The 21,755-nt window shown below is 32.1% G+C and overlaps 2 protein-coding genes across 2 annotated transcripts in view; both read right to left on the minus strand.

The window, feature by feature from the left end:
* The window catches only part of wapl (cohesin release factor wings apart-like), a 33,594-nt gene extending 20,918 nt beyond the window's left edge, over positions 1–12,676 (minus strand). The window contains exons 1-13 of the mRNA XM_080176585.1: positions 12,334–12,676; positions 11,917–12,136; positions 11,335–11,574; positions 10,928–11,049; positions 10,479–10,695; positions 9,963–10,078; positions 9,594–9,709; positions 8,883–8,934; positions 8,525–8,616; positions 7,482–7,590; positions 4,749–4,831; positions 4,215–4,316; positions 3,812–3,892 (exon numbers count right to left, since the gene is read on the minus strand). Coding sequence (XP_080032711.1) covers positions 3,812–3,892; positions 4,215–4,316; positions 4,749–4,831; positions 7,482–7,590; positions 8,525–8,616; positions 8,883–8,934; positions 9,594–9,709; positions 9,963–10,078; positions 10,479–10,695; positions 10,928–11,049; positions 11,335–11,350 — 1,106 coding nt within the window. The 5' untranslated portion in view covers positions 11,351–11,574; positions 11,917–12,136; positions 12,334–12,676. The remainder of the gene's footprint in view (positions 1–3,811; positions 3,893–4,214; positions 4,317–4,748; positions 4,832–7,481; positions 7,591–8,524; positions 8,617–8,882; positions 8,935–9,593; positions 9,710–9,962; positions 10,079–10,478; positions 10,696–10,927; positions 11,050–11,334; positions 11,575–11,916; positions 12,137–12,333) is intronic.
* Positions 12,677–13,107: 431 nt separating this feature from the next.
* Positions 13,108–21,271, minus strand: LOC145331225 (uncharacterized). The gene is made up of 11 exons (XM_080175842.1): positions 21,131–21,271; positions 20,474–20,563; positions 17,608–17,692; positions 16,799–16,892; positions 16,420–16,501; positions 15,809–15,865; positions 15,363–15,597; positions 14,808–14,866; positions 14,578–14,628; positions 13,536–14,221; positions 13,108–13,415 (listed from the first exon to the last, which is right to left on the minus strand). Exons 1-11 carry the CDS (start codon positions 21,178–21,180, stop codon positions 13,108–13,110), a joined length of 1,797 nt encoding a protein of 598 aa, XP_080031968.1. The 5' UTR covers positions 21,181–21,271.
* Positions 21,272–21,755: the final 484 nt, after the last annotated feature.

Genomic DNA, 21,755 nt, shown 5'->3' on the forward strand with positions numbered 1-21,755 from the left:
GACCTATTAATAGAAATTATTGGTGACAGGGTGTCCAACAATTTTCTATTTTAACAATGGCTACAAATCAAGTTGAACAACAACAAAGTCATAGTAATATTGGGGATTTAACTAAAATTCTCATTGACAATAAAGTGACGCCAGACATTTTTATCTGAGACCAAAACGGGAACTTGCACATGATTTTTAATCGACCCGCCCTAGCTGTTATGCTTCATTGAGATTATCCTTACATAAAAACAACAGGATATCTTTGTATACAGAAGATTTCGCTAACCACTGCACCGATATGGTTTTTCTTTAACATGAAGCTTCTTATAGGTCCAGCGAAGGTTTACAACTATTTTGAACTAAGGTACTTGCGCAAGCAAGTTAAGCAAATTGTTCACACTTTTGGTAAATATCATAATAAGGCAAGAATACCCCAAACTATCCTATCATACTTATATTGCATGACGTCATACAAAATTAAAATAAATTAATACATCCAGGAAGTGCGAACTATTAGTTACAATTCTGTAGTGTCCTTTGGAATGAACCTTGAAAATTTCCAAGTTTTGGTTAACAACTATAAAACTGTGTATAAATTGAACAATGATAAATATCTTCTACATACTTTTCTTGGTGTTGATACATAGGATCTATAGTGTTTGAAAAGAATTAAATTAAAATATTTTTTTAGTCTGTAAAGAAGGATGTGCACTAGCATGGTTTGGGGAGGGTGGTTTACTCGAGAACCCTTAAAGCTAGAGTGAGCTAATTTCAGATTTAAGCTTCTGTAGGGCCAAAGTTACTATTAAAAATAATAAAAACCATTCTTGTGTACATCCTCATTTGAGCTTGAGTAGGCAACATGGGCCATATTAAAGTTCAAGCGCAGTAACTCTTTCTAATCCTTTGCATTTTGGGTTTGTTTTTAAGAAGTAGCCCTTTCGCTCTCCATCTTTGTAGGTAGTTTGTCTCCCCACCCTATTCTTAACAGTGTGGAGCAATAAAAAACTTTTTATACAAGTAAAGGCTCTCATTTATCTTGCAGCTAAAATGCAAAGACACGGAGTAGGGACCATTATTACAACATTTTTATAATAATTTTTGAGTTAATGTTTAGAGTCTACCCACAGCTTAACTACAAATATAATGATTGTAATTATCTTTTTAAATAGGTTTCATTCATTAGGTTGGATGAATATAGTTAATCTGTGAATTTTAAGCCAGTTTAATTGGAACAAGCATGGAAATAAAAACATTTCTTTGATTCTGCCAATGACATATCATTGCAAATTTGTTACTAATCATTTGACAAATCAAATTTTGTGTCTAAGGATAAGAAAATATTTTTTAATATTATAACAACTTAATATTAGGGTAAGGGGGGGGAAGTTTCGGTAAGGGGCTATTCTCGGTAATTTCGACCTACCTTCATTAAATGACCTTTTTCTCCATGTTCCTTTCAAATGACAGAAAAAACATAAAAGCAAATTTGTTCCTTATTAAATTGCCTACAAAAAAGTATAAAATGAATTTTTTGTGAGATGAATATTAAGGGTACTTATTGGGTCTCAAAGTCGGACGAAAATTTTTTTTTTCCAAAAATTTTTTGTGTAGGTGTGTAAAGATCGACCTACACAAAAATTGATAAGACCTAGAGCTGATCTGAAAAACGTTTTGAACTAGAAATTGCCCGCTTTTTCCAAATCCGTTGAGAGCTTTAAAATCGGGTTAATATTTTTTTCAAAAATGACCAAAGTTGGCGCTGGGGGAAAAATCAGTAATTTCAAAAGAAATTAAAATTCAACTTTTAAGGTCATGTTTTCATGTTTTCTTTTGTCAAATCTATTATTCCATATGGACTTTTTAAGAATTAGGCCTAAAAATGAATAGAACAGATAAAAAACAAAAAAAAAATTAATTTTATTTTTTGAATCAAAATTTTGCGAGGAAAAAATCAAAATTTCTGGTCCTTTGAAAAAAAAATATTTTTGACATAAGAGGAATAGTCCGATCTTTATGAATTTTTTGTGGTTAATCCCAATCACCTATACTAATTATGATTTATTACGCTTGTTTGGTCGTTTGGCCTTTTTTCATCGATTTTTTTAAGGTTAAAATGTAGTCAAGATTTTTTGCAAAGATGACACTTTTGCTTCAAATTCAATTTTTGAGGTCAATTTTTAATCAATTTTCATGTTTTTTGGGCTAAATCTATAGTTCAATGTGAGCTTTTTTAGGATCAGGCCTAAAAAGTAATAAAATACGTTTTTTTCTTATATTAATTTTAAGTTTTTTTAAAAAAAATTTTCGAAAAAAAAAATCGAAAATTCGCGTCTTTCAAAAAAATTCATTTTTAACATAGAAGGAATAGTCCGATCATTATGAAACTTTTTGAGGATAATCCCTATAACCTATACTAATTATGATTATTTATGTTCGACTGGCCGTTTGGTCGTTTTTCATCGATTTTTTTTAGGTTGAAAAAAATTACCGATATTTCCCCCGGTGATGGGGAAATATCGGTAACTTTTTTGCGGTCAATTTCGGCCAACTTCTAAAAGTCCTAGGATAATGTCCTTTTAGGACCTGATAGTCCTTTCCGTAAGCTTTCTACTGGTCTTGGTTTCATTTGAAAATATTAATATTTACCCCATTTTTTTTCAAAAAAACCAAAAAAAAAAAAAATTTCCCCCCCCTTACCCTAAGATATTTTAATTTGTGTGTTTTTAACATTATCAAAGTGTTCAATATTTTTTTTAAAAAATGAGCATTTTAATCATCTTCTGCAAAAAGTAATAAAATGAAAAAAGTATTTTAAACAAATCTACCATCTTTAATCCCTAAACACACACAGACTCACACACATACAAATATATTGCAGGAAGGGGAAAACTTCTTTAGTGAAAACTTTTAAAACAGAAAATCTGCAATTCACGAAAACCATTTTTTCCAAATGTTTGAGCTGTCCAAAATTCTTATATAAGAAGTTCTAAGAAAATTTTTTTTACAGAACATTAAAAATCTACCTAAGACTAAGTAACTTTACTGTTATACTATCGAATTCAACATTTGTAGGAACCATAAATAGTTTAGTGCTGCTCTTCAGAACTTAATTGTATTTTTTAGTAGTGAAGCTACTCTATGATTACAAATGTCCATCTGTCCGTTAGACACGTGATTTTCTCGGCTCCTATAAAAGACAGAAGGCTGAAACTTTTTGACGAGTTTCCCATTATAATTGAGCATAATAAAATATGAAACATGCATGGCGGTCGGACTGCTATTTAACAGGTTTTTTAGCTATTTTCACATTTCTCACCTTATTTGGTGTTTTTGTTCCAATTTTCAAAATTTTGTAGTTAAAAATATCAAAATTATAATTCCTTTGGTTTTTACTGCTATTATTTCAATTATTTTTAAAGTAAGAATTATAAGTAATATTTAACCTATACCTAAAAAACCTAATAAGATAGAAATGTCAAGATAACAACCAAGCAGAATAATGCAGATAAAAGATAGGTTTTTTTAGATTTTTCAATTTAAATGAAAAAGTTGTTTGTAATTTGAAGATTTTACTAAATATGTGTTAAATTAACTCTAAATTGGCTCAGCTTATTTGTATTCATTGTTACCACTACTATAACCAACAGACCATTCCTACAGGAGAAGACAACGGCAAATAATCTACATTCTTTTCACCTCGCGATATATTACAGAAAAAGTAAGTGCGCATGATCAATACGCGCGCTATCTTGGTCTGGTTGTATAGCAGCTGAGAGGTGAAACAAAATATATATTTTTGTAACAGATAAAATCTCACCTGGTAGCCTTTTTCAATTTATCCTTAAGCATCTCAGTCCAGGAATCTATTGGCTTGATGGTCAGGTAATTGATACAATCACTATAAAAGATATTATCTATAAATTAATCTTTATCTTGATGAAAATGACTTCTAATAAACTTTTAATTATTAAGTATATTATTAAAAAATGTTTTCTATGCTTCTGTTACGGGAATCTTTTTACATTGTTTGTGATCGATAGGACGATTTCAACATTACCATTAACGGTCGGAGCTATGTAGAAATGGTTAATTTGTAAAACTAAGGAACACGGTGGGTTGGTATTAACCCTTCCCCCTTCATACTTGAACTATTTCCCTTTAAGACTTTGTACACCACCAACTTAAAAAAAAAGCTTGTACGTCCTTGTAAAAAGTTCTACCTGACAGTTCTGGCCAGATGGCCGATGCCTCCAAGTTCTCTGAGCTCCTCCTTGAACCATTCTCCAGATCTCTGGCTTGTCATGGACAACAAGGTCTCCATACTGAAAATAAACGGATATCCTTATACTAAAGTAACAGGATGTTTGTATTAAATAATACAGCAAATTAGTATATTAACTACTTTTCATAGTTATAAACTATAAAGTCCATGCTTAATCTTATTTAAATTTAGATTTCAAATTTAAAATATTTATCAGGGATCTAAAGAGATAAGACAATAGCTGAAAAATTGATGTACGACACCAATTATGATACACTAAATTTCCCCTTCTGTAGATTACAATCAGTGGTTGAAAAGTTTGCACACTTAACTTAATTCAAACAAAATTCAAAATAGTCCCTATAGTTGTTTAGCCTAACATTAGGAAAGCGTTATTATAAATCTTTGTGGACTATTGTAGTACACCGCCCAATGTCCCCTCCTCCCTGCAGATTCGAAAATAAATAATATGTAAAGATGTATAGAATATTACCTTAAATGATCGGCAGAAATGAGCTCTAAATTAAGACTAGTGGCGTGGCCCATTCTTTTCATTTCAGCACAGATATCTATCACCTGAAATACATTATCGTTTAAAGCAAAGCTACTCTACAATCTAGAAGTTCGTACAAGAAAGAAAAACGCTTGAAGTAAAGCTTAAGCTAAGAGAATGGAATATTAAAATAGACTTTAGGGGACTGTATTAAGTTTTTCTTCTTGTGACAAAAAGAAGTGTACTTAATTTTTTTCTTCATATAAACATATAATTAAAATTATCGCAAAATTTAAAATTTTGTTGGGGTAAAGTTGGCGTATAAGTTTTTTTTTCTTCATGTAAATAAAGGTGAGTGGGTAATAAGGATGGGGGGGGGGACTCGAGGGAAGGGGGTTGTGGGAAAATTTTCCTCTAAAATTGTTTGTCAGAATCAAATTCCCTTTTCCCTGAGTAAAAGCAAATTTTGCTCTTTCCATTAAATAGGTATTATATAGTTGTTTTTGAGGCCATTTGTTAATTTATTGTGAAAGTTAACCAGTGCAGATTTAGCAACTAGACATTTATCTATAGAATTAAATCCAACTATCTTAAAGGAAACCTACAAGAAATACACAGATCTAATTGATGAAAGAGTACCACATTGGGAATTGGGTCTACTGGTCGCAGTATTTCAGCAGTTATTTCTTGCATGCTCCCTTAAATCTATTACTTTAACACACAAGCTTGCATTAAAGTGTTATTTAGTTTATATTTTAATAACAATTTATACATTGGGTAAAGCTTATCCATACTGCATTACATTTTATTCTTCTTTTATAATTATAGGTATTATGTTCGATTACTAGACCGGAAAGTCAGCCAAAGATCAAAACAAAAATGTAAATGAGGACTCTAATGTAATTCAATTGGTGATATCAACAGAAAATAGAAAAAGTTTTTGTTTGCATAAAACTTAAGAGATAAAAAAGCATCAGCGTGACCAAATTAGCCCAGCCTTTCAAATAGGACATATCACGGAGAGAGAGGACAATAGCGGTGAACTACCCTTTCTCCACCCACCCCCTCCCTCCCTCAATATTTCCAAATTCTTACTCCCCTAATTTAATCTAAGACTGAATTATTAGATTATCGTACATTGTCCAATCCCTATATCCCGGTGGAATAGATATGGTACAAAAGTCAGGAATTCGCTTCAATGCCACAACCAAATTGCAGGATTTGTTTTCAAATTATTCTACTGTAAAACAAGTGCATATAACAGCTATAGAAATCATATATTGTACATAATGCATAGTCCTTCGTAATAAGATGTTCGATAACTGTTGAAAAATGGGTATTATTTAACTTTAAAGAATCCATTTTATACCAAATTCATGTTTTAAAATTTTATAATTCATATTGAGACCTTTTTTACCACGAAAATCTTTACAAAAATTGTAAGTTTTAAGTTAGAATAATCAATGATGAAAGACGTTTTGGAAACTAAGATAATTGAAAAAGCATACTTTAATTGTAACAATATATGAAAATATTCAGAATTGCCGTTTTTAAAAACGTTTTTGATGAAAAAGTTGCCTATAAAAGTTATAGAAACATGTTGTTATGAATGTGAATATAAATCTAAGATTCTGGGGATTAAGAGGGCAATATTTCCTGGATAACTGCAACAACTTTTTGTCCCAGGCCAATAAAAAGCAGATTTTGCGCTGGCAAAATCGCAACAATTTAAAAACTTGAAGGGTGTTAAGTTTATCTAATGATAATCTTATTAAATCAAAGTTAAAAGTAGAATTAAAAGTAAAAAATGCAACTTAGTGTATGTTATTCCAGAAGTTTCATATTAACCTAAAAAGTTGTGTCAATGAAGCTAAATATAAAACTGAAAAAAAGTTAATTTAACAGTCTTTTAATTTCCAGGGCCATTTGAGTAAGGGGGGTTATAACATTATACTTAATAATATAAGATATTGTTCAACTGAAGGAAGGCGAAAAATTTAACTGTCAAAATAACAACTGAGTAATCTTGATAGTGGGTGGATTGTCAGTGCCAATAGGGCAAAGGAGACTAATAATAGGATAGAAGAGGTTGTTTGGTTCAACTTTTCTAGATGCACTCCTCCTCAGGGAGGAGAAGGGCAATATTCTATAAATCAATGTACACAACTATCTTTTTACCAATATGTTTCAGCTTTCTAAGGCAATTTTATAAGTAAAAATCGTAGAAGAAATAATGAATAACAGTTTTCTTCCTTGTATCCCTGAATATTACTGCTGTAAGTTCTTAATAAGATATTGGCTTAGCTTAGCATTTGTTTGCTATTATGCAATAATATATTGCATAGATGTTTATATATTGAGTATACACAATACATATAAATTAAAGGTAAAGAGAGATACAAATTTTCTCAAAACAAAATAGATATATTAATCTTATATTACTTCAACAAAGAAAAAAAATCTACCAATAAGATCTCGAGGCTTGGTCCTTTTCCTAATCTGATTAAATTTCTATTGTCAGAAATGGAATATCATATGTAAATTGTCTATTTATGCAATAAGAGTTAAAACCATACATTATAACCAGGAAATGTAATAATAACAGAATCATATCTGGACATATTTTTAAGAGATAAAGATGCAATCAAAATCAACCATTTGTATAATTTTTCCTTTATTATAAGAAATTGAACTTGAAAGAAAAAAAGTGTATTTGATTATAAAATAAATTACCTTTTGTTTATTTTTCTCCAGCTCTTTCTTATCCAGCCCCGAGTCATCCTCCAGGGCCGAGCTCAGCTTCGAGTCAGTGTCCAACAGGTTCAACATCAACTTCAACGAGTCCCTGCACAAGAAACTCATTTTATTATAATTTTGTACCTACTTAATTTGACCCGAATTTTATTTTACAAGGTATCAGGGGTGTATATGCTGCATGCTAAAGAGAAGGGGAAAATAAAGAAATAAACAGTCCAGAAAACATTTGCCCCCCTCATATTGGGGGAGAAAAAAATTATATTGTGCAGAATATACATCTCTGCAAGGAATTTAGTAGGGATGGCAATCCTTCAAATTTTTGGTCCGGATTCGGATTCAGATTCTTACAAGAATCCGTCAAAAAATTCCCGCGGATTCCAGATTCGGATTCTAGCAATATTTTAAAAGGCATTTTTTTAATTAAAAGAATTAAGTGCTACATATGTCCTAAAAATTAATGTTCTTGGTGTTCTCTATAATTCACTTCCGAGAATCGAACCAGATTTTATCTATAATGATAATAATATTTGCCTTCAAAAAGCGGGAGTTGAAAGAAAAAACTCAAGACGCTAATTTTAGCCTACCAATTAAGAATACGAATCCGCTATTAAAAAACGGATTCCGGATTCGGATTACAAAATTGACCAAAAACTGGACGGATTCCGGATCCCTGATTCGGATTGTCAACCCTAATATTTAGGCAAATGTTTCATTATTTATTGTAACTGTTAGCCAGCTCAAAATATTCAACAAAGGTATTTTTTTAGATATAAAATGAGCTAAATAGAATATAACCATCTCTTGAAAAATTTTGGGACAACAACAAATGTTAATTTGCATATTCTGAATTATTCCAATAAAGAACGTTCCTTATTTTTTAACAAAATACCGTAAAGTTAATTGCAAGCTTTCCGTCAAATGCGCTTATTAGGTCATTAGCTACTATTTCTTTGTCTTGTTAATCAGCCCACCCCCCCCCCCCTGTATTTCCTGCATATGAAAATAAAAAGAATGAAGCTTCCCTGTCAAGGTCCATGTTGAGCCTGTCCTGAGACAGTACAAACATGACAGTAGCTGTGCACAGAGCAAGGCTGGCGTTGTCCGGGGCATCCTAAATATGAAACACAATATTTGATAATGTATATTTGAGAAAGATTAAAACTTTTCTAACGAGTCTATCATATTTTTTTTTTTGGGGGGGGGGGCAAATAACACATCTTCATGTATAATATATCATGGATTAACCTAATCTATAATAACTAAAAGCTTTTTACCATAAATGGGGTAAATTTGTTAGGGGGTAGTGGGGAGTTAAATCTCATAATATATCATTTCAAAACATTTTCTTATTCTTTAAAATATGTTAGATGTTTTTACCTGTAATTCAGAAAAGAACTTGTCCACAACGCTATGAGCTCTCAGATGCATCCTATATTAGTTCATTCATTTAGTAAATAATTTTTTTTTGTGTTGACTAGGTAGAGTTTTCAAATGTTTAAGAACGAGATACAATAATTGAATGTCAATGAAGAATCCTGCATCAAATGTAAGACAATGGATGTAGAATTTACGTAGATATTATGACAGGAGAAAAATTGTCGTCAATTTAGGTTGCAATAACCCCTTGAATTGATTGGTCGGGCCGGGAGATGGGGGAGGGGGGAAATTGGGGGAGGGTAAGGAAAGGAGGGGGATGGGGGAAAGCCCGCTATAAAAGTTCAAAGTAATATAGACCATGAAGCGATCCAAGTAATAATAAATCCATTTGTAAACCTGCATTCATTATTAAGCTGATTCAATCTAACTGAATTTACAATGGCTTTAGTATGGAAGGTGCCCTACTTAAATCCATTCTAATATTAAAATAGGCTATACTGAAATATTTGTTAAAAACAGACGTTAGTCTGTTTAGCAATCAAAAAACGAATAAATACAAAATCAATCTCTTTTAAAGCCTACCTACTATGTTAATGATATTTCAAATGTCTTTTTCTCTTTTTTAACGTGTCTTGCAACAAACACTATTTATAAACATGATTTTTTGGGTCAGTTAGTATAGGTATAATTTTTATGTACAAATGTACGAACCTGAAATTTGGAGTCATACACTTGCTAGCTAGGGAAATAGCGGTCAGACAACGCAATGGGATTCTGTGCTTCGCATTCAGACCCTCAACTATGTACTCTACGTCATCTTGGAATTCCTAAAAAAAATACGGAAATCAATAAGAATATGATATGGTCATTGGTCATGTTATAAAATCCTAATAATTAAGTATTTGCACAATATCTTTCACTGATATGGGAATAGAAATATAACCTGTAAATAGGATAAACCATTCTGCCAAACATTTAAAATATGTTTCATGCCAAGCCCTTGCCAATGCAGCAGTGCGTAAAGTTATTAACGTCTTCTATTATGACGGGACATAGTTTTATATAATGACAATTCTGTACCTGGTCTTCTCCGTGGTCGTTGAGTTCATGGGCCCTCTTTACGTTCTTGATAACTGTGAACAGTGGCTTGTAAGACTTAGGACATTTCACTTGAGTTACTAGGTCTCCATCAAGGTCTACATAAAGATTTATGTGTAAAGATAAAACAAAATGTAAAGTGGAAAAATATTCCGATGAAAAATATCAAAAATTCATTCTAGTATTCTTAAGTTATTGTTGCTGTGCTATTAGTTCTTAAACGTCCTTGTTATAAAGTCCATGTTGAAAACAAGGTAAGTTTGCGCATTCTTGAAATATAATAAGTTAACTTCAGTTCGTGTTCAGACATAATATCCCCTTATTACCTTGGCCCTAAGATTAGCTAAATTTGAAAGTTTGTGATTGACAGACATTGTTTTGGAGATCCTTGAGGACGGGGTGATTCAAATGCCGATACTGCATTAACATTTTTTGTATGGATAAGGCAACAACTATATGCCAATTTTTTAAAAGCATACATTAATAAGGAATATATACCTGTATTTGTATCTGCCATGGGATAAGTAGCCACCCTAGTAATCTTACTAGGAGCCAAGGAGATGTCTCCCAAATTTGTGGGGGCACCACCCTCACCCTCCTCCCCGTCGCTGAAATCCCCCATGTCATACATGTCACCTCCACCCCCTAGCTTTTTATCCTCCCCCTTGAAATTACCCCCACTCCAACCAACGTTATGGCGGTACAAAGACATTGCCTAAAAAATATATTTTTATAAAATTCTCAAATATTAAAATCTTTTAAAGTACCTACTGAATTTTAAAAAGAGGACTTTAATTCTATAAATAAAATCTTCATTGGAATAATGAGATTTTTTCTTTGTTGATACAACATACTAAACAAATGAGATGCTTTAAAACAATAAATATTGTCCTAATCAAAATCGATCAAAAAATAGTAAAAAAATTACATAGACTGATTTTTCATACCTTAGACTGAAGGCCAGCCCCGGGAGCCTTTTTACTTTTAAAGAAGGTCTTCTTTGCAGGCTTCTCCCCAGGTTTTACACCCTTCGACACTCGTTCCTCAATTGATGGGTCTTTGAAATCATCTAAAAGACAAAAAATATTTAAAGTTCATGGAATGAGTCTCAATCAGGGAGGGAGAGTACAATGTAGGTTAAAATAATCTTCAACCTTTTATTCAAATGGAGAACGAATTCCAACGAGATCTTAACAGACAAACAAACAAATACTACTTTATATAAAAGGATGGTCCGTTGTCCTTAAGAGTTGAGCCTGTTATGGCTCAAGGTATATTAATTTCTTTTCCAAATATTTAAGTTCAAGACGTATCACTGAAATTATATTTATACTAAAACATGAACAGTACGAACCTTCAGGGGGTGGCATAGTTTCTTGCGAAGAAGTAAAGTCCTCTTCCTTAGTTTTATCTGGGACAACTTTAGAAGCTTCTACACTTGGTTTAGAACTAGCAGTTGTTGTCTGATTGCCATTAGGTCCACTTGCACTTCCAGCCTTTGTTGTTACAATTGAAGTGTTGGTTGTACTAGATGTTGTTGTTGTAGTTGCTTCTCGGTTACGAGTAAATCTTGTTGGTCGTGGTGGGGATTTTACTAAAATAATGGATTTTTTTATAGAAAAAATATTATTTTGTTTAAAAATACATATCAAAAAAGGGTAATTTTATTTACAATATTTTTAATGAAAGGCAGGATGTTAAAAATGTACCAATAAACTAAAAGTCCAACATGTTTTAAAAATAAATTCCTAAATATGACATTTCTGTTAGATGTTTCTGTAATGTTAGGTAATAAATATATTTTAATAATCTAATTCAACAAATAAAAAAAGATAAACTAAAGGACAAACAAACCTCTTATTATTAACTAAACTACGGTAGGTAATAAAAATATATAATATATAATAGATGTTACTGTGGAACTTGAAGTTAATACCTGAAGCTAATATCTTAGAAACTTGGTTACTGGCCGACTTATCAGCCGCTGAGCTGCTTTTACTATCGCCGGCAGCCGCTATTTGTACAAAATGTTCAGAAACCGGAGGAACTCTTGGCGGCTCTTTTTCCGTAAAATCAGAAGCTAGCTTTGGTGGCGGCTCAGGCGCATTTGTAGCTGTTTTATTTCTACTCTTAAAGAATCGCTTCTTGTTATAGGTCTGAAAATAGACCAAAGATTATTTGTACCTATGCTATTTCTCTATTCTACACTTTTAAAAAGAAAAAAAATGCCATTAATACAGAGCAAAATAAGGAGAATCTTTATCGCAAAAAATGGTCAGACTTCAATTCCTTCATTTGATAAAATGGATTTTTATGATTTTTTTGCCCATTGTTTTTTTAAAAATCAATTTACCTGTGCTTGCTTGGGTTCTGGAATTGGAGGTGTCTGATCCACATTCAAATCAGGCAATTCTAAACTAAACTCGGGAGACGGAGATCTGGGAGGTGCGGACACTAACTTTGCCTTTGGTGGCTGCGCGGAGCCTAACTTGATACTGGTAGTTGGCGCGCTTTCTAATTTTACACTATTCACAGTTGGTGCGTTTTCTAATTTAACTTCTTTTCTATTTGGAGGATTTTCTGTTTTTGACAATAATTTACTTTCTGAGCTTGTTGATTTCGTCGGTTTGCTTGAAAAGGGTTCAGGTTTAACTAAACCTTCGTTGAGATCAAAATCAGCATCCAAATTCTCCTAAATTAAGGTTTCATGAATCATGATAGCCAATAATGTTAAATATGTCCACTTTAAGCATATTTTAAATTAACCCAATATCTTTTACTCTTAAACTCCATATTATCTACCATATCATATTTTTCTGATAATATTTCTCCCCTTCTAGTGACTTTATATTATTAAAACCTGGATAGAAACTCGTTCTCTATACTATAGCTATACAGGTCATTCAAAAAGGTCCTATTAGCAAAAATGTCAGAAGTTTAGAGACTTAATTTGAAGACTGAAGATATTTTAGAAGGAAAAATTAAAGGTATAAAATCAGCTCATTTTTGTCTCCAAGCAAGCTTTATTAATAAAAGTGGGGTTTTTTGAAGTAAAAAGATAATATTTGTTTTATCGTTGAGATGAAATGAATATGAAAATGTTAATATAAACTTTTTTTTAAAGGTATCATGTGCGGCTTTCCTTTTTAAAGCTAAAATTGGAAGATTCTATTTTCTTGGGTTCAGTCTTTATTGCTGCAGAAGCTACCGAGCTGCTCTTGGGTGCAACTACAGGAACTGCTTTACTCTTGAAAAACTTTCTTTTAGGAGGAACTGCCGGAGCTTCTATTGTTTCGGGAGCCTTTTGCGGTTCCTCAACAGCTATATTTGTCTTTACGGGTTCTGGAACAGGTTTAGCTGTTTCTAGTGAAGGCGGCTTAGCAGCTAATCCGCCACGTAGCCGCCGTTTTGTTGGTGGTGGAACACTAGTTTCTTCTAAATAAAATTAAATTTAGATCAATTTAGCTCTTTTGATGAAATAGTGAACATAGAGATTAAGACAAATGAGGAATATCCTAAGTTCTTACGATATTATTCAAAATATTAATGTATTACCTGAAGATGATTTAATTTTACTGCTTTCGCTTTTATCTTCCTTGTTAGGTTTATCACTAGAAGGATTGGTTTCAATATGAGCACTGGCCACCACTAGATTATTACCACCTGCTGCTGCTGCAGGGCGTCCACGCCGTTTGCCCAGGCCTGCAACTGGCTTAGACTCTTTCGTGTCGACATCACTTGCTGTTGATTTTGGCTGTATAACAGCCGGAGATCTGGAACGGGCTCCGCCGAATGGAGGTTTTGAACCCGAAACTTCATCACTTCCACTGGAAGCACTGACTCCAACTTTACTTTCACGTAGTGGCTTGGTTATTATTGGTTCATTTTCTAACAGCACAGCCTTTTCCGCACCACCACCACCACGTGACCTAGTTGGTTTCCCACCCAAGTCTGGATCAGCTGATTTAGCCGCGGGTTTGGCGCCAAAATTGTTGTGATCTGCTGATTTGACTTTTGTCAGCTGTTGTGTTGGTGGGTTAGCCTTGTCTTGTGGGTGACTGTTTGTGGTTTTATTTTCAGGTACACTTGTATTGTAGTTAATAGCTCTAGAAACTCTTGCAGCTGCCGGCTGATCCATTGAAGCTACTGCTTTTGCTTTTGATGATTGAGCCACTGTAGATGGAGCAGTTGCTTTCTTGAAAGCTGAAGAGGTGGATTGGTCTTGGCTGTAAGGATTACTTCTAGGTTACCAATTAGGTATTTTATTTTCATTATATAACAAACGTATGCTATTTTCATACCTATTATTTCAAAAAAATTAAAGAAAACCTGAAATTCTTTTAAAAACCTAAGGTAAGAACTTAAGGTAACAGGATGTCTGTATTGCTGTCCGTTTGTTCCAAAGGATCTTGTTAACCCCTGAACCGATATCAGGTTCTCCTTTACAGCGTAGATTCTCATAGGTCCAGGGAAAGTTTATAATTATTTTGGGGGAGGGTACCACCACCCAACCAAGAGAAAATTAAAAAAAAAACATAAATTGAAAGTGTACGTAGCCGCTAGTTTTTTAATAAAATAATAATGAAAACAAACATTCCTTTTATGAGCAAAACCATTAGAAACATCTGTTTTATCACTACCAGCCTCACTAAAGTGTGAAAAATCATCATTTGAATAAATATCATTTGTTAAAATCAGGTATATAATATATTTTTATTAAAGCAAAAAACTAGGGAAGAAAATTATTCATCTTTAATTCAAAAAGTAAATATTTATGTTAAATATTTTCGACTTAAATTTTTCAAAGTTTTATTGATCATATTTTTCCTTGTGGCTTCAGAACTTTGACTACAAACACTCAACAAATCATCGTCTTTTCTCACAACCTGAATAAACAATAATTCTACTCTAAACTAATTCAATAATCTTTACATATTCTATCTTGTTGATTAAAAATACAAAATTTTGCAGTCATACAATTGCGAAAAATGCAACTTAAAACCAATAAGTATTCAAAATAACTTATTTATACCTACCTATTCAAGTTAATTTTAGCGTTGTACGAATATCTAAATTCATACATTTAATTTTTTTAATTAAGTATAGGTATGTAACCTTCATAACCACAAAAAATATTTGGGGTGTTTATTTATTAAAAGGTAATAATTGAAAGATGTTTCTTGACCTATGTTTTGAAAGTAACTAGAGATAAACAACTCTAGGTAATGACTACTTAAAGTATTTTTTTCCCTCCCTATTATTATAAGGCCCCTACATACCCATTCAAATATAGAGCCACTAGATGCTATGGAAGGCGTAGTCGCTAGTATTATTACAAAAAAATTAAATAAGACTCATGTGTCATAAGAAGCAAAATCTCACCTTATATGTACTATCAGATTTGTCCGGGGATCTATTGACACTGATCTTCAACTTAATCCTCGGTCCTCCCCCATCTTCGTCCTGCTTCCGCCTCCGTCTGTCCTCCTTCTTGTCATTAGTTCTAGAGGCAGAGACGAGGGAGTCGAACATTTGATCCTTGGCTGACTTGGGTTGGGAGGGGACGGATTCCTTGTTCTCTTTTGATAATACATCCTCCACTTTCTTACTTTGGTTCCTAAATAAAAATAAAATAAACATAGACAATTATCTATGTATCATATTCATTAAGAGAAAATTATAGACATTTATTGCCATAAATGTTATATTTTTGTTAAATTTTCCCAAAAATTTATATCTAAGCGTAAGTACCTAGTTACAAAAAAATAAAATTCTTTAATAAAAATGCAGTTTAAAGCTAATAGAGATCATTGAATAGTATGTCTTACCTGCTTCTGGGTGGGGTTGTGGATGGATTACTGGATGGGGAAGGGTGGAGGGGAGACCTAGAAAGAAAGATAAGGTTACCTAACTTATTTACAAATATAACGCATAATTTAATACTTAAAAACATTAAACTATCATTAGTCAAATCTACATAAGCACCTTTGATTTAATTTAAATAAAATTATTGGTTTATTTACCAGTTTCTCAGGGTATAAAGTAAACTTATTGTAAATTATTATTGAGATCTTTAATAATATAGATTCTCTATTCTGTAATGTACATAATTTTTAGTAAATGCATTATCCCAAGTATGTCTATGGAGAGCATCATATATTACAATGACTTTGTTTGTCATATTCGGCAAGAGTAAGGTAATAAGGAGCTCTCATGGGATAGAGAGTCAAGTGTTTCGCCCCACTCCAAGACGATTTGGGGGGGGGGGGGGGGGGGGCACATGTAAACATACCAAACATAATTGACAAAAACAAAAGCCAACTAATCAAAATCATCAGTTTACAGTAAGGGCTCAGCGATTGGAAAATATATACAAAAAGATTAAACATTTTCAATGCCTCCTTCCTGAATTACATATTACCCAAAATGCAAGGCTTACCTTGAAGGGTGAAGTGGAGATCTTTCCAGGGGAGGTCGGACTACTGTACTGGCACTCCAGGCTGTACGCTCTTTTTTATCACCTAGATAGACAGATAGACAATACACAAATGGATACATATGGACAATGACATGCATACATAAATACTAAAATAGTTAGTGAAGCAGATAAATAGACAGATAGGAAGTAAAAATAAGTTCAATCCTTAAGTTATATTTAAAAAGTAGAATGATTTTTTTGTTTGTCCGTTAAGATCTTGGTGTCAACTGAACCGTTGGGTTCTTAATATTAGGGAAAACTAACATAGGTTCTGGAATATTTTTAGACTATTTTTTTATTTTTAAATCTAGATGTATGGGACGTAGCAACTAATTGATACCTTTGACAGATTGTTTGATTCTAACATCTTTATCTTTTCTAACTGGTTTCGTGGGCTTAGTCTCTTCTTTCTCCTTCACTGGCGCACTTTCAACCTGAGCAAAATAACAAGGATGATTATAATCATAAGATTAAGTACATTGAATTCTGTCATTTAATAAAATAGGATTATCATGTCCAAAATAATAAAACTTTTCTAATAAAATAAATAGGTACAGTAGGTAAATCCTTGTAATATAATAAAATATTTCTACTCGCACTTCATGGTTTTCTTTTATTCATACGAACACAACATAAGATGAACTAACGTCGTCAGGTTATTTATGTAAACTCAACATATATTATGTATGCATTGCATTCATTTTATCTATAAAATAGGTGGATATTAATGTTAAGTTTCAGTCCTGAGCATGTTTTAGGCTATTTGAATATGGGTTAGATCATATCCGTCTTGAGTTAGAAATTAAATAACTAGGTATAGAAACAGGGGTGTATATTCTACATGGGATCCCCGGCTAAGGGGGGGGGGGGGGGGGGGAATAAAAAATAATTGGTTGGAGGAAAAAAAAAGTAAAAATTAAGAAAACTGAAAACATTTTTTCCATTCCCCCCCCCCCCTCCTTGGTGAAAAAAACTAAAAAAATGTGTGGTAGGAGGGATAAAATAAATAAAATATAGAGTTCTTTAAATATTTTTCCATTTCCCCCCCTACTTGGTGAGAAAAATCTAGGGGGAATTGTAGCCGGGGGGAAAAAAAATCTTGTGTAGAATATACACCCCTGTATAGAAAATTTCAAAAAATGTAAGTACCTCTGTCGTATTTTCCGAATTTTCAGCTCTTGATTTGAAGAACTTGTTTGGTCTGTGCGCTGTAGCCGGCTTCTCACTTGTAGCCCTAAAATTTGACATAATAGCGTCAACGCATTTAACATCTAGGTACTCTATAGAAGAGGGAACAAACAATAGAATATAACCACCCTAGGACCAGTATGAACCTTCCCTTCAATCGAGAACTAAATTGTCTCAGTAGATTTTAAAATCTTAAGCTTCAGTAAGACAAAAAAAATCCTATTTTATATAATAGGATATAGGCTAGAGGGTTGTCGAGAAGGTGATCAGTTCAGATCTCGGCTCAACACCGCGTCATAGCTAAATATGTTAACATTGGTTTCTACTGCTGCTATGTCAGATGCACGACACACTATGGGCAAAAAATAGCGATTTTTGTCATTTTTTTCCTGTTATACTTAAGTGGATGAAATATGCACTATTTGTTAGCACATTTCTTCTAGAATGATTCAAACATTTTTAAAAGCTTAAAAATATTTTATTTATATAAAAAAATCAATTTTATTTAATTCTTAAGTTTTGACCATTGACGACGATATTTCCAATTCCATACTTGCCTATGGGTCTGGGGGAAAATTAACAGCTTCAAATATTTCTAGCAGACAAACTTTGTAACAGACAGAATAAGAAACAGGGGATTATATAAGAAAATTTGGGATGAAACTTGACTCGTAAAGTTTCTCAAGTTTGGATTATTTATTCATACTTAAAAGGTGTTAATTCATAAATTGAGCCGCTAATTTCTGAATAATGGGCGGGTTTTATTGGGGGGGGGGGGGAGGGGGGGAGTTCTTTAATTAAGATGTGTAATAAAATATTAAAGGCGGCAATTTAAACAGTAATGACAGAAGGGACAAAAGGATGCATTAAACCTATCAGAAATACAGATTAAATTTATTAGGGTATAAGTCATTTTCATTAAACTCAATAGCATATCAATAAAAAAGTTTTTTTTTCAAAGGGCCTTTAATAAATCAACATAAAAATAAACATTACAAAATAGTTATGGCATTGCTAAACTTTCCTAATTGTATTTGCTACAGGAATCATCATGCTTAGTTTTAAATGGATAGGACAATTCTAATTTCTAAAGGCCTAAATTAGTTCTAGGAGCTATCCATTACACACGGACGGGGCCTATATGTAGAAAAACTTCGAAATAAAAAAAAAACATTATTTGAATCCATGAATAAAGATAGTCTATATTAACCCTTTTAACCCTTCCCCTTCCTTAGGACTAATCCTTTAATTGAGGAGTTTTAAATTCCAGTTTAGACCTATAATAAACTCTTATACTACGGTTAACATTATCTAGGAAACTTCGGTGTTCTTGCAAAACAGCATTTTGTAATTTATCATAGATAGGGTAGAAATCTTAAGTAATCACCAAAAGTAACATAAAAACAACATTAATCATATGTTTCACAATCAAACTCATTTTACATTTTATATATTTATGTTTTATATATGTTATAGGAAAAGAAAATTGATTATTCACAATATTATGTCGTTTAATTTTATTTAAACAATTGCTGTTTTTAAAACTTTGTCACCTTTATTTCAAAATTATCAGTATATGTCAATGTGTAAGCAAAAAAATGGGAATTGAACTTAATAAAGATTAATGATTTTATTTCCTCATCCTTTGTTGTAAAATGATATAAAGGAATTTATGACCACTCCAGGAGATTAAGAAAGGAAACTAAATAAAGGATGTAGAATTAAGGAAGTAATAATGGCGTTCAATCCAATCTGCAAAAAAATCAATAATACCCAAAGTTTGAAAGCGATAGTATGGTTTATTGGCAATAAAGGTAAAAAATCTTTGCTTTGCTTATAATTCTGGTCACAATAAAATAACCAGTAAGATTACTCTGTTCCAATAATCATCCCAAAAGTGTACACTTTTAATAATAGTAAAAATACTTAATTCAACAAATACAAGTTTGTATAAGTATTATTATGTATCTACTATATGTATTTGCTCTAAAATAATAATTCAACAATACTTACCGAAGTACCTATTCGTGTTTAAAGCAAAAATGTCTATTTTTGGCTTTATCATATAATGCAAAAATATTCGTCTTTTTTTTTAGGAAACATATTATAAATGCAAATTTTTTAAGTTATATTTTAAGCACATACTCTCAAGTATTTCCCCCCCTTCCCTAATAGTATGAGTATTGGTATTCCAAATCCTTATCAAGCTTACATTATATTCCCTCTGAAACATATGTTGACGGTCATATGAATATGCATACATATATATGTATATATATATATTTATGTATTACATAGATGTTACGACATACATCGTCTTACTTTTATTTTTCTTACGAAATATATAATTTTAATGAGTATTTTTAGGCACTAATAACTCTGTTAGTCGGCAAAACCGAGCAAATTGCCTTAAGTAAAGTTAAATCCCCATAATCTAAGCTACAAAATGGTGTCAAAATTTTTTTGAGAAAATGTGAGAAAAAAAGTTAATGTTTTTGGTTTGCCCATAGTGCGACATAAATAGTTAGAGAATGGGGAATGAGTTGGTTAAAAGCAGAGTTAGAATTTCCAGACAAAGGTCGCGCATTCAATAAAAGGGTTGGTTGTCAAGAGGGCCATACCAGGCCAATTGGTACATCTTTATTATTGTATTATAAAAAGTCATTAAATAATAACTTTAAGTTAATAATAAGTTTCTACGCATATTATAAGATTATAAAAAATGCAATTTTAATTTTAATTTAAGACATTAAATACATTTTTTTTTATTTGTAGGTGTTAATTTTTAAAACTTAAATCTAAATTTTCAACAATAAAATTTGCTTACCTGACCGAAGTGAAGCTGGTAGCCCCCCACTTTCCGACAATTCCTGCCGACTTGGCAGCCACTGGCTTATTACATTGTTCCTGCATCATCCTAAAATTTAAATATCACAATTTATTGCTCAAGTCTACCTATTAATTTTTTATTGGAGCCACTAAACGCCAACTTCAAACCTCTTCAAAGATATGGCAAATATCATAATAGAATTAATAATCCAATTTATAGATAAAAATATTGGTGGAAAAGTTTGGACACTATGTTTTGTGCAACTCGATCAAGATTTGATACAAGTCCCCAAAGATTTTAAGTCAACAAATAAAAGAATGTGATTTTAAAATTTTGGACAGTTAAATGTTCCTTTCCTATCTGATGACAAATATAGTCGAATAACAATAAATTAACATATCTGATGATAATCATATTTTATGGATTGTTTATTGCAGGGATAGGAGTATGGACGATAGATTGACCCAAAATTATAAAAACAAAATTCAGCATTTGTTAGATTGCAAGTAAGGAAAGTAAAAATTGAGAAAATGTTATTTTCAATAAGATAAATATTTAAATGTTTCGGGGGTGGACTCATTTATCTGCCGTTGTCCTCTCCCTCCCTCCCTCTCTGGGTCATACAAATGAAATCCTAAGAAATCGCGGACTAACCTGTCAAAAGGATTCGAGGATTTGCTCCCCTTTTTGCCTCTGAACGCCATGGTGTGTTCTTACACACAGGCTGACAGCGGTCAAGTAAGAAGGGTAAAGCTGGGAAGAAAAAAATTACAACTTGATATTGCTATCTCGTCACATTATTAAAAACATCTGAAAAATTATAGATTATAAAACGATTTGGCATATGTTAAATAGTAACGTAGCAAAATAAAAAACAGCAATCACAGAACATGCCAAAAAAAATTAAGAATATTTTTAGGAAAGACAAATAAAGTGAAATATAGAGAGGCTACTCTTATAAGACGATCACTTTAGTCTGGCACAAAATATTCAATAAAAAGCGTTTTAATTAAGTGTTCAGTTCAATTTCATATACATATATAATGTATCACATTAGGTCATTATTTCAATCGCCTCCCCTTTGCTTCACTTTTATCATTTGCTATTGTTTTTTTGAGAAAAGGAAAAACTATGCAAATGTGATATTATGCTGAAATGAATTTTCATTTTGAATACAGTTACTTGGTACAATAATTTAAAATCAAACAATCACAGGAATTTTTAGTTCATAGTGCTTTTAAAGATTAGGTATATAAAAATTTCCTCTCAGAATAGAAAA

Source organism: Acartia tonsa, chromosome 11, assembly GCF_053477335.1.
Source record: "Acartia tonsa isolate MP-2025a chromosome 11, ASM5347733v1, whole genome shotgun sequence".
Lineage (NCBI taxonomy): Eukaryota > Metazoa > Arthropoda > Copepoda > Calanoida > Acartiidae > Acartia > Acartia tonsa.

Bases quoted from the DNA above. Each gene is read 5' to 3' on its own strand.
- LOC145331225 (XM_080175842.1), bottom strand. From the start codon at position 21,180: ATGGCGTTCAGAGGCAAAAAGGGGAGCAAATCCTCGAATCCTTTTGAC. The intron at 15,866-16,419 runs GTAAGCCTTGCA...CTTTCTTTCTAG, and splicing joins TCTCCACTTCACCCTTCAAG to GTCTCCCCTCCACCCTTCCC. The intron at 14,867-15,362 runs GTGAGATTTTGC...TTGTTTATTCAG, and splicing joins AATCTGATAGTACATATAAG to GTTGTGAGAAAAGACGATGA.